The sequence below is a fragment of the Ammospiza nelsoni genome, chromosome 6 (genome assembly GCF_027579445.1).
Source record: "Ammospiza nelsoni isolate bAmmNel1 chromosome 6, bAmmNel1.pri, whole genome shotgun sequence".
NCBI classification, from domain to species: domain Eukaryota; kingdom Metazoa; phylum Chordata; class Aves; order Passeriformes; family Passerellidae; genus Ammospiza; species Ammospiza nelsoni.
This window is the reverse complement of record NC_080638.1, coordinates 28,794,903-28,811,578: the sequence shown is the minus strand read 5'-3', so window position 1 is coordinate 28,811,578 and position 16,676 is coordinate 28,794,903. Positions and strand designations below refer to the sequence as shown.

The window sequence follows — 16,676 nt, the reverse complement described above, 5'->3', positions numbered from 1 at the left end:
ACTTCAAATAAGTTCTTTTTAAGACTCTGAGCTAGCAAAACCTGCTGGAATATGTGAGCAATTGTATGACTTCTCTCTTAATTGTGAAGGAGGACTAGGCTCACTGATACGGCCATTTATTGCAGCTTAGTCATCAATTACATCTTAATTTTTCTTCTCCCTGCTGTCTCCTAATTATTGTTGCAGAATATTGTTTAACTCTTTAAGTTTCTTATTTTTGCCTTAAAAAAAAAAAAAAAAAGAAATCTGCTGCAACAGATGGTTGTTTTGTTTAAGCATGTTTTTAGGCCATCTGTTCCCACCATCAGATGGGAGAAGACAGATTTATCACATCTCACTCAGTGAGAGTGAGACTCACTCAGTTGGTTTCTGTCTCACACAACCTTACAGACTTCTCCCTCACTCATTTACAGCTCTGGAGTGTAATTTAGTTATGGGCTGTGTCTGGTGTAGGCTGTAAAGCTGCTGTAGTGCTACACTGCAGCAGCCTGAGGAATGGCACACAGGATTAGCACCCTCCCTAGGATATTTTTCAAGGGCAGAGTTGTTCCCTGCAGCCTATTAACATCATCTTCTCACTCTGCAGCTCAGCAGTGTAGCTCACAGGTGTAAGAAAATACTGTTTTCCTGCTGAGGAAAAGGCTGTAGTAGGTGTGCGTAGCCCCACTGGAGTGGTGGAGGATCATTCCATTTGAATAAGATATTTATGTTCTACTTCTGTCCTTCCTCTTTCCTCAATTTTATGTAAAAATTTCTAGGAAATTTACCACACAAACTGAGTTGGTGCTCTTGTCAAAGTGGGATTTCTCTGACTAAACTGAGTTTTAGACATTTACTGAATTAGTCAGATAAAATCTGACTAATATACCTTTCTCTGAAGATGCTCCTTCACAATACCCACAAGTGGCTGTAAAATTAATCATAACTATTTAAGATGAGACTTCATTAATGGAAATTAAAGGAATGAATATACAAAATTTCATCTTGATAAATTTGCTACTAATCCTTTTTCTTCATAAAATTATACTGTCTGTAACATTGCCTGTCTTGAACAAATGGGTGGAAGGAAAAAGTGGAGAAAAAATGGTGATGCTTAAAGTTTAGCACTTACATGTTTTCAGAAATGTATAGATACCTTTTAAAATAAATTATTTTGATGAATCTTGTCAGATTTTCATTGTTTAAGAGAGCCTACTAACCTGTTTTAATTGGATGTTGCAGGCAGCTTCCTGAGGAAGCAAGAAACAGGCGACCACTTTTCTCAATTTTGAAATTGAATTGAAACCATTTAGAAGCTGTAGGGTCAAGTTTTAGGGTTTTGATGGAGCTACAGTGCAGCAGTAGCAAAAAGTGCCCTCAGATCTGTAGCTAGACATTAGGGTGTTTTGAAAACAGTCATGAGTGGGATGGGGATTCCCTGGTTATGGGATGGGTTATTCCCTGGCATTCTTGTAATCCTAAGGGTAAAGATATTGGTGATAGAAATAATAGGTGACAAATTTTACGCATCTTTAGCAACCACTTGAGATCATCAGCTTTCTGTTGGCTGTAGCTTCCATTGGTGTGAGAAAGGAAGGTAAATGGCCTGAGGAACTTTAATCCTATAGTTCGCTGTTCTGTCATAGAATGGGGCAGATTGGGATCATAAGGGGTCACAGCTTTTCTCCAAGTCAATGAACACTGGTACCAAAATGACAAGAGGTTTGCATTCCCATTCTGTTTCCAGCTGCAGCCTTTGGCTTGCCTTTTTCTCTGTATTTACCTGGGGAATCTTCTGCTTTGATTTACAGCTGCAGGATAGCAAGGAGATTATTTTTGACCTGTCTTCTCTGCAGTTTGCTCCTAGGACAGGAGGAGGCTTTAAAGAAAATCGGCTTAAACAAAACTCTGATTTTTTTTTTCCCCCTTTTTCAGTATACCTGAGCTGAATTTATCTTTTGTAGTTAAACAGCAATGATTGTGTTCTAGAGAAAGATATTAATAAATTAGATTAGTTGAATTACATTTTCTACAGTTTTTTAATACAAAACATAACTCACAGGTAGTACTACTGTTTTCTTTCATCATGGCATCTGCAACTTGGAGAAAAGAGGAATATTGGCTAGGAATATTGTCTATTACAAACCATTAGATTTGTAAGAAAATAACCTTTTCCAGTCCGAAATGTCTCCAGTTTGTGGACATTTAGGCATGATGTTATGCATTTTTTCTTATGGAAGAGTGAGAGCTGTGGTTATGGGAGAAAGCTTCTCTTTAATTGCAGGTAGAACTAACTTTGGTTTTATTGCTGTTGAACTGTGTGGGGCTTAATTTATTATTTTACATATTTTCCAGTAATTTCCTAGCTATTTACAGGAATAAACCACAAAATTTCATTATTATGGGCTAATTTGCTTTTTTTTCTCTTAGGAAAAGATCATGTCTGTAGATTCATAGGATGTGGACGGAATGACAGATTTAACTATGTGGTCATGCAGTTGCAGGTTAGTGTATCAAAGTGTTCAATGTTTGCCAGTGTCTTTAGGTTTATTAGCCAAGTGTATATAAATATAGAAGTGAAATTTTAGAGGATACTAAACAAGCAAACAAAAGACACCCCAAAGATCACAAATGCATTGTAGTAAGTGAATGTAAATTGAGCGTATCCTTATATCTTTTTCCTTTTATATCCTTTCCATAATTTTCTCAAAAGGGAGAAAGCTTGCATCCTGAGAAAGACCAGACTGTTAGAAGAGTAAACTGTGATGTCTTCTGAGATATTTTACCTTCCTTTTTAGTCTTCACTTGAAGATAGTCTAAAATGTATTATATGAGTCTCTGTATTTTGTTAGCTTTTTTATAACAATGAAAAATTATCCTATGCAAGTAAAAGAAAACACTTCATTTTACTAAAAGACTTGTTCATTAAAAAGGTATAAAATAGGTGCTTAGTACTTAGAGTTATGGGGTAATGTCCTTGGTCATCCTGGTGAATATTAATAGTGAACAAAGTGTGTTCTAGTGCCTACTGTTCATCTGTTATTGTAGAAGAACAGTTTTATGATGTCATGGGGTTGTATTTCCTACATGATATTTTTTTCATCTGTTTGATATAATATGCAATTAAATTATGTACTTTTCCTTAAAAAAGTGAGTGTGAAGAAGTCTTCATGAGCATTTTCTCAGGGGCCTTTTTTGGGTGTGACAAAAATACAACTTTAAGTAATTGTGTTTGTACTGGTCTTCTAATAGAGATTAGTTTGTTCCATGTTTTCAGGAATAGACAGGTACTAAGTTTGCATTTTCAAAAGCAAATTCTAAACTTAGTGTTGGAGATACTTGCGGACATACAGTCACTACATTTAGGTGTGATGTGTTACCTGTGAGTGTGAAAATAGGTATTGAGAGTATTTCATGGTTAATCATAAACCACTAAAGAAGAAGTAGGAAGACTTTACAGCATCTGTGAATCTTGGTATTAGTATTTTTTAATGAAAATGTCCTTTTAATTTTATCAGGGTCGGAACTTGGCAGACCTGCGTCGTAGCCAGTCTCGAGGGACGTTCACCATTAGTACCACTCTGCGGCTTGGGAAGCAGATTTTGGAATCTATTGAAAGTATTCATTCTGTGGGATTCCTGCACAGGGACATAAAACCAGTAAGTCTGCCCATTAAATCAAAACAGGCAAGTAAGATGTGGTCATTAGATAGCTGCATAAGTAAGAATAGCTTCTATACTCGCTGCTAAAATGCAAAAATGAAAAAGGATGGAAAATTGAATGTTTAATCATCAGATAGGGCAGATTTTTGCTATTAATTAATGTTGGATTGCAACAAGAGTAACTTTGGTATTTTTCAGTCTTTGTCTCCAGTTTAGGCCTCCTTGCAATTTGCTGTAGTTAAAACTTCCAACCCTTATCTTTAGCATTATGTAACCAAGAGTATTTGCCATGAGATATAACATAATGTGCTTGACTAATGGCAATTAATATTGTCATATAATAAATCTAAAAGAATAGATACTAACTGTAGAGTGTATTTATAAGTCCTTCAATAGCAGTTTTTATGTATTTAATATATTTTCAACAAACAAGAACGTGAAAGACAGACTGTATGAGGAAACTATTTTTTATGGTGAAATTCTTATTAGATCTATTGTTAATAGGTTAGTATGAGGAGACTGCCTTCCTGGTAGTATCATGCTTTTGTTCTTACTTTTTTCTATTTTTCTTTGAATTTATTCCTGAAATTCAATCACCTATTTTTGATATTGCTCTGTATGACAAATATAATTAGAACTCTGAAGTGCCAGAATTTGTAAATGAGGAAAAATAAGCAAATTTTTGTGTTTTCAATAGATGCAAATATAGTTTGTTATTGTATTTGAGGGGTTCCCAGACAAAGGGAGGAAGGAATGATGAATCTGACTCCATGTTCTCAGAAGGCTAATTTATTATTTTAAGATACTATATAATATTAAAGAATACTAAACTAAACTATACTAAAGAATAGGATACTTACAGAAGGCTAACAAGATAATAATGAAAACTCATGACTCCTTCCAGAGCCCCGACACAGCTTGGCTGTGATTGGCTATTAAGTCAAAACAATCCACATGAAACCAATGGAACAATCACCTGTTGGTAAACATTTCCAAACACATTCAAAAGCAGCAAAACACAGGAGAAGCAAATCAAATAATTATTGTTTTTGTTTTTCTCTGAGGCTTCTCAGCTTCCTAGGAGCAAAATCCCGGGCAAGGAGATTTTTCCAGAAAATATGACAGTGACAGTTTGTTATATCTGACATATATTGCTAACTTTCCTGTCAGCTGAATGATGCTTACATAAAACTTCCAACAAGTTTCTGTACATTAGGAAAATTTCATTTCCATCACTTCTTCCTGGAAACTTTTTATAAAACTTGTATTCCCCCTGACCCATCCCCATTCAAGCCTTCATTTAATAGGAAAAGAGCATAGAGGCAGTGAATGTCAAGTGAAATTGGAGAGAAAAAATTAGCTGGAGCTAACTCTGCTTTGTGCTGAACTCCAATCTTGAAATCCTTGATTGTTTGTTTTCCTTAAGACCAATTAGGCAACACTGAAATTATGTGAGTAGGTGACATGATTGGAAAATTCTTGCTAAAAATTAATATATTCTACATGATAAAGTAAGATGACAAGTTCTTTGGACAATTTAGGCCACTGTTCAGATATGCTAAGTTGGATGCCTGTTTCTCTTAACAGCATTTTCTTCAAATTTATTGGGAGTTCAGTAGTAGTTAAAACATGGAAGAATAGAGAAATAGAATATTAATTTTCTGGTTGTGTTATTGCATTAATATGTAAACATATTGAAACCTGTGTGTATTCATCTATTAGCTGTCTGTATTTCTTTTTCTTCCTAGTCAAACTTCGCAATGGGACGTTTTCCAAGCACCTGTAGGAAGTGTTTTATGCTGGATTTCGGCTTAGCACGGCAATTTACCAACTCATGTGGGGATGTCAGACCAGTAAGATTTTTTTCACAGTTGAAACCCAAATTCTTGAGTGTGGTAGTATGCTGTCTTTTCTTCTGGAGAAGTGTTGGAGTTGCATTGAACTGGTAACTGTTGTAAGCTTGACAAACACCATCCCCAGTCAGAAATGCCATGATTTATTAATTATGTTTAAAGATTTGCAGTAGGGAATGAGTTGGGTTTCTGGGTTTTGGCTTGAGACAGAGGTGTACATCTAAGATACTTTGGGATAATCTGTTATTTGGTTTGGAAAATCAAATGATAAATAGGTCTTCATTAAATAGCAGAAAAGTATACCAGAGCTGAATTTCACTTGCTGTTTTATACTGCATATAATTATATTTATATTTTTAAAAAAACCCCAAAACCCAACAACAAAAAAACCCGAGGAGAAAATGTAAAATCAGACACTAAACTGAATACATATAATCTGAAAGAGAAAGTCTAAAACAGTGATAGGACACATAATTATTGGGACTGTAATTTCAAATTTAACTTTTTCCTTACAGGAAAATATTGTCCCTCTTAATAAAGAGAGGTAAAAGGTCATTTCAGGAAATTACAGGAAGGAATATTTTGAGGGACAATTTTACATAATGAAAATGTGTTCAAGCTTTATTAGTCTGCCCCAGTGTCTGAGCATGCTGTCAAAAGCAAATGCCTTTATTGCTCATCTGAAGGATCCAGGGATTTTACATTATCTTGGGTTATTCAGTTAGCAGAGACAGTTTCCCACTTGTTCCAGATATCAGCCTTAAAATTAATTTGTCATAGTTGCAGTTTTCTTCTTGTAGTATCATTTTACTATAGTGGTCTATGTGAATCCTCAAAACTGAAAGAAAAACGTAAAGCATAAAACAAAAACAAGGCTTTGCAGACTTTTTCATGCTACAGATAGTTCTCTCTCAGAATTACTATTGTAAAATAAAACATTTTTAACTGCTAATTTTGACAGATTCATTTTACCAAAGCTGCCCTGTCTTCCAGCTGTCTGAATGACTATGCTTGTGAGGAGCTGACTTCAAGGAGAGAGGGATATGTCTGTTGTATTCACTAATAAGATATTTGTAAAGTGAATAAACACGTTGAAGAGAGTAGTGAAGAGTTGCAGTTTATTAAGTAGTATGATCTGATGCTATTACCTGGCTAAAACTTAAAAATCAGAAACAAACATTTATTGCATTTTGTATGTTTGTGAAAGATGAATGAAAGGTAACAGCTTCTGATACTAAATTCTATATTGTGGGGACCATACTAGGATGCAGGTATTTGGGATACATGTAGAATTAAATGATAAAATGGAGTTTGATAAGGAACTACTAATTGGTGGGAGGAACCTTCTCTGGGAACGGAAAGGATCAGAAGAGAGAAAACTGAGTGTGGGAGGAACAAAAACTGCTGGGGATGATGTAGGCTGTTAAAAGAAGGAAGGATGAAGCACAGGCAAGCAAATAAATTGTTGGAGAGAGGAAGCCAATAAATGAATTAATGATGTAGATAAGAATTGGTTACTGCAAAGCAGGGTAATTAGAATTTAATTGTAGGGATACTCTAATCATCAAGCAAATATATTTAGCAGGATGCAAATTTAGTATATTTATGAAATTCATAGTCTACTGTTTATTGCTTTTTGAGGGTGTAGTACCTAACATTTTTGTTATTGTTTGCTATTGTCTTAAAGATAGCTGAAGTAAATACTAGCATATTTTTGTTTTTTTAATGGAGGCAAAGAATAAATGATTCTTTTTGCATGTAAACCTAACTTCATACAGCCATCAATTTCCATGTCTCTGTTTACATGCTGAAAATGGAAAGTGAGGGTGTCAGCTGTGGTACAGAAATAGAAAACCTTGAGGGACAAAATGCGAAGGACATTTGCATTCTTAACATGATCAGTACTGCAGCCAGCTCTTAGGCAGTTGTCATCACTCCTGTTTTAAAGGGAACCTTAACTACAACTGTTTTCTGAGGTACTACTCAATTTAATACAAAGAAAGCAAAATAAAATAAAAGAATAAGCCATTAGTCTTTGCTGTTAAAAAGATTAACCTTTAAAAAAGAATTTTAGGTCATAGTTCTTCAAAAGTCCATAATTTCAGCCATCATATATTATCATACTCCTGAGTTTTGTGGTCTTTTATTTATGTAGATTGCAAATTATAAATAGGTGAATTTCATTTTTTTTACAAAGAAGATAGTACAACATATATATGCAAGCTGAGGTGAAAAAGCTAGGGAGTAACAGAATTAAAACCCTATCCATAAGAAGGTGGCATTTAGATGAAACCTTTTCATCTAAAACACCAGTGGTTTTCTACTCGGTATACAGGTCTTACTGACTGGCAGCCTAAAGAATTGTTCAGATTAACAGCCAATCCCCTGAATCTGATGATTTGGACTCAGCAAAGAGATTTGAAGGAGAAATTTCCCTTTTGCCCAATTTGGTATTTAGTTTGGAATGTGGGATTCCTTTGTTGAGACTATCGTGACTAGTGGGTTGAAATGTAATCAGAGGAGAATAGTTTTTTTGTGAAGTTGTTGTATTTTTGATAAATAAGACTTTTTAGGTCAAGGGGAGAGCTACCCTATGACTGCATCCCCCCATCTCCCCACCTATCTCCTGCTCTTCCCTGTGACTACATTTTAGGTCGTTCTTCAGTGGTTACTTGAATAAAATGAAGAGCTTCATCAGAAATCTCATTGTCATATATACAGCATGACCTCAATTTCAAGTGTCTAAATTTTCCTATATTTATTTGAAAACAAGTAAAAAAATCAAAATTGCATTATTTTTAACATTAAGTAGATTTAAAGTATTTTACTGTACTTACTCTGAACATTAACAGAAATATTCAAATCCAAAGGCAACAGAGTATCCACTAAAATTTTCTGAGGCACTACACATGCTCTTTACTGGTGACCTGTCAGTGACAAAAATTGTCTTTGACTTCTGCTAAAGCAGGAGATGCACCAGCTGCTGTACAGTCTGACCCTTAAAAATGCTGTGAAAGCAGTTGTGAATGCAAATGTCTAGATTTTTTATTGTCTAGGGAAGCAGTTACAAAGCTGTTCACATCAAACAATGCACGTTATTCCATATCAGGTGTTTCTGTACAAATCAGCTAAATGCTGCTTGCCTTTCATCAGTGCCCCCAGGTTCTGAGGATTTTCCAGCAAATGGGGTTTTATCTTCAAGTTTCACTTTAATGTACAGATGGTGTCCTAGAAATGTAGTATAAGAAGCTGAATACTTTAAAAAAAAACCAAACAAAAAACCAAAACAAAGAACCAATAAAACAATGGAACACACCCCCAACAAACAAATAAGCAACCCCAAACAATCCTCCACAGAATACTTCACAAAAAATGTATTGGTAGATAAAAAAGCAGAGTGTTATATCCATTTTGAAAGCTTTGGAAGTCTACTGTACTTCAATTACGTACAGGGACAGAATGTATAAATTTCTTATATACTGGAATTTTCATTTGGTTTTTTACTTGTGAAAATTTGGGAATGGTTATGCATTTGAATTGCATGGATGCTTCTTCTAGTAAGATTCTGAATTATCTTGATTGCTGAGGAAGTCTAGAGAATACTTCCATGTTGTTCTGCCCTACCTCCTCTCATCTTGGCAGAAGAATTGCAGATTGTTCATTTCTGTATTTGGAAGAGAACATTGTTTTTATGATGCTGAAATAGTGGAAGCTATATCCAAAAGCTATATTAAATGCTTTTTATGATGAGGGAAAAGGAGTGGGATAGTTTTGAGAACTAAAGGAACCAATGGTGAAGTTAGACTATTGTAAACAAAATGGTCACTGCAAGTCTTTTGTCTTCTTTGAAAAATGTTTGGACCCATGGACAGCTTAAAGTTCTCAATCTCCTTTTTAAGTAAATGCTGTTATAGCAAACATTGATACAACTTTGGGTAATAAGACTTATAAGTGGTCCATAGATAGTGTTGACTAAAACTGGTGCAGGTTTTTTTGTTTGCCCCAGTGCTCTTCCTGATCTAGAATTTATGCTGGTAACTACTGAATAATCCCTTGACTGTGTGAATTTATTATAAATAAAAATCTGTATACTGGAAGTTGTTCAAGAATAGTTACTGATGGCATTCCTAATAAAATTTGGAATAAAATGAGACCACCCATTAAATTTAAATGATTGGCAGCACCTCAATCTGAAGAAAATTGTGAAACTGATCTGGTTTTGGTGTTAGTTAAAGAACACTAAGATGTAGTAGTAGATGTAGACTTTCTTTAGCAGTTCCTTGACACACCTTTGTTTTGAGTGACACAGGTTAAAGCAAAGTCCAAGGACAGTTAGGATATGTTTATGAGTACAGTATTAAATGGCAGCAGATTTCATGGAAAATAATTAAATAGTACAGGAGACTTCCAGGGAGCTGTTTGATATCTTTGGGCACCGTATCATGACTATAAAAAATAATTAGCTCAAATATGTCCACTGTTCTAAAGAGGCCTCTCTTCCATACCTGACCAAAACTGTTGAAAGCGCTGTGCTGCAGGGTAATGGTGCATGTCATTTTGTTAAATGCACTGTTCAGTTGCTCTTTCATCCTGTTGAGAAGCATTTTGTTGCTGGCATTTACCTTATGTTATCTCTTCCCAGTAATGGCCTCTTTCAGTGCTGAACAGTACGTTACAGAGGGATATGATTAGCTGAGGATTACATGTGTACACCTAAACAAGGAACAGAGAATTTATTTTTCCTCTTGAAATATTTTTCATTTTCCTCAGAGCTTTTTGGAAAACATGTGTTAATAAGTTTCTGTGTAATAGTTCACTGAGGCTTTTACACATTGACCTACTTCAAAGGGGACTTTTTATAAGTTGTCTCTTAAAGTGAATACACCGTTAGCTTGCAACAAAATTGTTTGGAACAAGATTGTGACAAAAAGTTACTTTTCCTCCTCAACTGCATGGAAGCTATGCGTGATGTATTGGACACCTCTGCTCCAATGCTTACAAAACAAAGACATGTGTGTGCTGAAATTTGACATTAGAAGTTCCCAGGATCAAATGTCTGTAACTGGGCAATCCCAAAATAATTTTTTTTATTAGTTTCTTCACTGTTTGTTTAACAAAGGCATAAAGTAATGAGAAGAAGCTGTGAACAGATAGAATTGTACAATGGTTTGGGTTGAAAGGGACCTTAAAGATTACCTGGTTCCCACTCCCTTGCATAGACCAGGTTACTCAAGGCGTACCCAACCTGGCCTTGAACACTTCCAGTGATGGGGCATCTACAGCCTCTCTGGACAACCAGTTTCAGTGCTTCACCACCCTCTGAGAAAAGAATTTCTTCCTAACAAAGCAAAACCAAGTCCAATTTTTCATTGTTACCAACTTTCTGCAGACATAGGACAGGTATCTTAACCATGTATTTTGAGAACAGCTTTCTTAATAGCCTTTTCTACTTCTCTTCAGGACTTCATGTGAAGATGCAACAGCTGGGATTGTAAAGCATTAAAAATATGTATTACATTTGTACTGAACTCTCTATAAATCAGCAGAAAGACATAGAATGAGCAAGAAATCATAAACAAAAAAAAATTAAATAATTTTAATGTGTACATTTTTGTATTTATTTGATTAATGTTGATTTATAAGTGGTATGCATGAGTTGAAAGAATTATGACAGAGATTAAAGTAATTGTTAGACTGTTTGGTTTCAAAGGTTTTTAAAGTAATGCATAGCTGTAATAACACCTACCAGTGACAGGCCCATACAGCGATAATGATACAGCAGTGTTACACCTGCCAGTGTAACATTAATTATTGTGTGCTAAAACCTCATTCAAGGACATAGAAGGAGATTAGTAAGGGCACAAGCTTATAGTGTATATATAGTAGCTATATATGTATATACAGTGTAGATATAGTAGTATATATAAGTAGCATTTTCAGCATCCACTGAACGTGATCCTTGCAAGTTTGGTTGTATTACTGACAAAGTAATGAAGTAAATCAGTGTTACTGAGAGAGACAGCTGGTGTCTTGTGTGTGGTAATACAAGGTGAAAAATGCAGGTGGTGAATTAATGCAAAAGATGAAAAAAAGAGCATTATCAATCGACTTGGTGACAAAAGCCGAATGGATATACAAATTTCATGTCATGTGACATTGTTTTGTAACACCTCAGTGGAATAATCTTGGAGTTAAATAGTTAAACAAAAACTTAAGGAAAACGAGTGTGGTTATATTTGAGAGGAAGATTCTTGATGACCTGTAGTTTAGGGTTTTGGGGCGAAAAATAGAACTAAATGCATGATATCCTGCCTGAACAAACAGTTTGATTAATAGCTGAGATATGAAAAATTATGATTAGAGAATACTTTGTTAGAGGGTATATTGTTTATTTTTTTTTCCTTCTTTTCTGTTGTGTGCAGAACACTGGTATCATATCCAAACAATCATTAAACAATTTAACTATAGAAATTTAAATTTGACATTCTGAAAGGTGCTTATAGCTGTTCTATATTCTGATGCAGCAGTTCTTTTATTTTCTGTATAGCTAATAGATGCTCAGGGGAATGGGCTGTATCAGCCTTAAGAAAAAACAAAGAAAAGAAATAATTTTTCTAGTGATATTTGATCTTAGTTTTGAAAGAAATTATTCTATGAATGATGAAACTTACAGTTTTTCTGTTCTTTTGTGCACTGCTTCCCTTATGCCCTCCAAATTTCTTAGTATTTTCAGCTTCATGCTAGAGCTTACCTTTCTGATTACTACCTAGTTGCACCTTTGGGACTGGGCTTGTATTTACATGCCATGTAAAACTAATGCTGGTTGACCAGCTGATTGGTGTCTCTTAAGATGGATGTGAGCCATTTTAATTGAATTTTAACTGTCTGTCTCTGTGTCAGTGTACTAATTTGGGTTCTGTCTTTAATCACCAATTTTCATTAAATTTGCAGGAACTGAAAGTCTTTGAGAGCTGTCCTATTTGTTTGAAATTAAAAGCTATGGTGGTGGAAAGACAGATGGTTTGGTCCAGTAAAATTTGTTTTCTAGTGAAAATAGAAGCAAATGAAAATCAAACCAGAAACTCTGGTTTCCAGTTCTTTCTGAATTATGGGCTAAATTCTCTGCTGAGTTATGAAAAAATACTTTGAATCATTTAAAAGGAAGAAAATGTGTTATTTTATTTTTATAGTTTAATCTCAGCTGGCTACCAACTACCACAAAGCTTCTTGCTCATTTCCCTCACCCCCTTCCTGCCCCTGTGGGATAGGGAAGAGAATTGGAAAGAAGGTACATGTATGTACATTAGCTTCCTTGAGACTTTTTGCTTTCCATCCATAGCTTAAATAAGCCTACTACTCAAACAGTCTACTTCTGGATTTATGCAACTCTTTAATATATGATATTATCATTATAAATAATATATTAGATATGTACAAAACATAAAAAATAACTACAAAACATTAAAAAAATAAGGTCTCCATTCTCCAATCAGCTAAGTCCAGAACAACTGTAAAAATTTTTCTTACAGAGATAAATAAAACAATATTCTGCTCTGTGGGGAAATTATTTGCCAGTGCATAGCTGGTTATATAGATAGTATTCTTCTTACAGTTATCTCTGCTTCAGTTCCTGGAATAAGAGATAGAAGAAAGATTCCAGGGAGCAAAGCAAACACATGTGGCAGACTTATCCTGTGTGATTTTTCACAGCAGTAAGTTTAGGTTTGTGACAGACATTAGTAGGTTGTTACCCTCTTCAGCCCACAGATTTTTTGTCTGCTCATAAATGTGCTGTGGAGTGACTATAGTCTTTAGCTCATGCATCATTTTGGCTGAGTACTCCAGACTGAAAACTGAGTAGCTCAGGAGATGTTTTGTGTATCAAATACTGCTGTCTTAGAGATGGTGTTGCTCTTTATTGCACATGCAGTAGGCGATAAATTTTCATTTGTCACATATCTATTAGAACTCAAAATAGTGAAATTTAATTGTATTGTTAGTTGCTAACTTACCTTGATACTCAGCTTCTGCTGGAACTAGGTAGCATAGGATCAGACAGCTGCAGTGAGTTTTTGGAAATCACAACATTTGTTTAGGTGTATCTGAGGCCAAGTAATGTGTCATACCAACAACTAGCAGGAGATGGGTTGATGAAAAGTTCTAAGTCCATGTACTCAATTATTAGTGTCTGATGTGGATTTTAAGATAGAGCTGAAAGTGTGGATTTGAAGAGCTTATATGCAGTGAAAATCAATTGAGAACTATAATATATTGTAATGGCAATTGTATTTCAGCTGCTTGATCTTTCCTTACTCAAGTGATCCCTGAAATTTTCACTTGTTCTAAACTGGTGCTAACATGTGCTAGGCATTACATTAGACTGCAAAGTCTATATGTTCAAAAAGGGGAGGATTGGAATATGAATTGTTGAAGCTATGAAGAAAGGTTTCAAAGAATTGAAACTGTATGTAGTTCCAATCAAGGAAATAGATTTCTGATGGAATTTGAACTAAGAAATTATCTTTTTTGAGGGAAAATATAAAAAAGGAGAAGTCTACCTTTAGCAAAGGAAAATAGGGATAATGTAGCTGGCTGCTTCTCTACCCATCCCCTATGGCTTTTGAACCCTGCTCTAGAGGCAGCACTGCTGACTTCTCAGTGCAAAACCTAGACACTTGGGAATACTCAGTCATGGCCTGATTGATTGGGAGAACCATGGTGTGTCTCAGATATAATCTAAAGAACCAGTATTGATTTTTTTTTTTCATGTTGATTTTCTGGTTTCTGTGACTGCGGTAATAAATTAATTTTTTTTTCTGTGTAACCTTTCCAATATTGCCTCGAGCAATAAACCCAGAGCATTTATCTAGAGACACTGAACTGAGCTAAGGAGAGTGATTTTCCTCCTCCACAGCCACTCCAAAAAAGCAACGTTCATAGGTTTGTAAGCATACTGTCTCCCAGGAGTCTGAAAGCTGTGTGCTTAGTGGAAATAGTTCACTTTGCTAGGAACTGCTAATTTCCTGCATGCAGATTATCTGAGACCTTCCCAAGTGTTTCCAGGGCAGTGACATCTCCAAAGAAAACTGATGTTACATTTAAAAAGTACTTTTATAAGTAGAAAAATTCATTGTAGTCTCTGGATAAGCTTAATTCATCTGCATGTATCTTAAAAAAATTTTTTTTAACTTAAATTTGAAGGATTTAGTATTTTTCTTTGGCTACATGAGATGTTGTGAGATGCATGAAAATTTCTGAAACAGTTTCAGAAGTTATGCAAATGCTCAAAAGTCTATAAGTTCTGTTCTGAATTGGGCAAACTTGATTTGACCTACAGAACATCACTCATGTCAAGAAAGACATGATAGAATTATTTTATTATTGTTGTGTGGCATTGTAATACTGCTATTGAAAAGTGACCAGCTGCATTACTAAAGGTATTTTATTGCATCTTGAAATAGAACAGAGTGACATATGCTTTTACTTCTGATTATAGAAATGATACTTTAAGGCAAGAGACAGTGAAAGGTTTTAGATGCCCTTGCTGGAATAAAGAATTCAGAATTTACTTCATTATAAGCTCATAGATAGAAACAGTTTTCATTCTTTTTTTGTTTTTTTCCTTCCCATCCAGGTGATTCTCAGATAATTGAAATCATGTTAGGGCAGATAAGGATGGCTGTGACTTTAACATTCAAAAACATTTGAATTGGTACACAGTGAATTTCCTCATATGGACATTTCTTCCCCAGGACAGAAGTGGAATAGGTCAGATTTTTAGTTTTTGTAAACTGAGTGGGATAATTTAGTTATCATATGAAATTTCTTAGTCTTTTTTCTTGATTTGTCCAGCAACTGAAGCATTTTTGTCTTAGTTATCAAGTAGAAATTGAAGTCGTGATGCTAGAAATGAAAGTGGCATTTCATCCTCAGTTTGATATTTTCCATTATTCTCAGAAGAACAGAAATATTTAACTAAGTAAAACTGAATATAGTCCTTCCTTTTTAACATTCATGCCAGAGGCAAAAGACAGCAAACATTTGATTTCACTTCTGAAACTATATGCTCTTGAGATTTATGGAATTTGTATTTGCAACTATTTTAAACTTAAGCTCTCAGTGCCTTCCTGAGAAAATACTATTCATTAAACTGCATATTTTTTGAAATTTATCTGCATTTTCATTGTCTTGGCAGTGATGCTATATTACCTTTAGTTGGATGATTTACCAACCTGCAGAACTACTAAGGAGATTTAGGTGCTTTTTAAAAAAAAAAATGTTTCTGCCTAAATTTAGCAGTTCCAAAGCATTTTGAGCTGTTCTTTTTCTAATTGCACGGTACTGTGAAATTTCTGCAACTACAGTGTAATGTTTCAGGGGTAATGTTCAGTGTGGAATATGATGTATAATTAAAAATAAGGCAGACAGACAGTTGAGTCTGTCCTGCTTGAACATGAAATGTGATCTGAGCACCATTTAAATTGTATGATGACATACAAAGTCTAAGATCTATGGAATATCATCTGAGTTCCTCTTCTTGTTAAGAACATCCTATAAAATATTCTCTGCCCTAACTAACACTGGTTCAGGTCTCATTGTACTACTCTAGCAGATATTGATTATATGGGCTGTTGAATCCTTTTTTAAAGATGTTGCTGTGTAATCCTGCTGGATTCAATAATTAGATTTATTGATGGTAATGGCAGCCCTTGATTTATTTAAATGATACCTCTGTATAGCATTTGTTGGTGGATAAGAAAAAGATATACATATATATATATATATATATATATATATATATAGGTAGAGAGAGGTGGAAATGTTTTATCTTCATAAGGTATCAATTATGTATTGTGGTTGTCTTTGTGTGTATATCAAACCAGACTTTTCAATGTATTGTGCAAATTTAAAAAAAAAAAAATTAAGAATTGCCGTGAATCTTGGGAGACCAGACAAATCACCATTACCTCTCTAAGTACAAGTCAGAGGTGAGGTAAATAATTCAAGCTTCTTATGCTCATTGTTAGAGGAAACAAAAACAACTATTTATTGGGAAGATAAGACTGCATAAAAGAAAGTCAATTTAATAGTCCTGGCAGTTTTGTCTATATATAATGATTAATTAAGGGGGTATCATGGATCGGATATCTGGATATCTTAGGCAAAGTAATAATATCACAGT

General features: G+C 34.7%; 1 protein-coding gene across 1 annotated transcript in view; it reads left to right on the top strand.

Moving 5' to 3' along the window:
• TTBK2 (tau tubulin kinase 2) overlaps positions 1-16,676 on the top strand; it is an 81,085-nt gene that overhangs the window by 29,528 nt on the left and 34,881 nt on the right. The window contains exons 5-7 of the mRNA XM_059473477.1: positions 2,410-2,483; positions 3,498-3,638; positions 5,390-5,494. Of these exons, the coding sequence (XP_059329460.1) occupies positions 2,410-2,483; positions 3,498-3,638; positions 5,390-5,494 (320 nt within the window). The remainder of the gene's footprint in view (positions 1-2,409; positions 2,484-3,497; positions 3,639-5,389; positions 5,495-16,676) is intronic.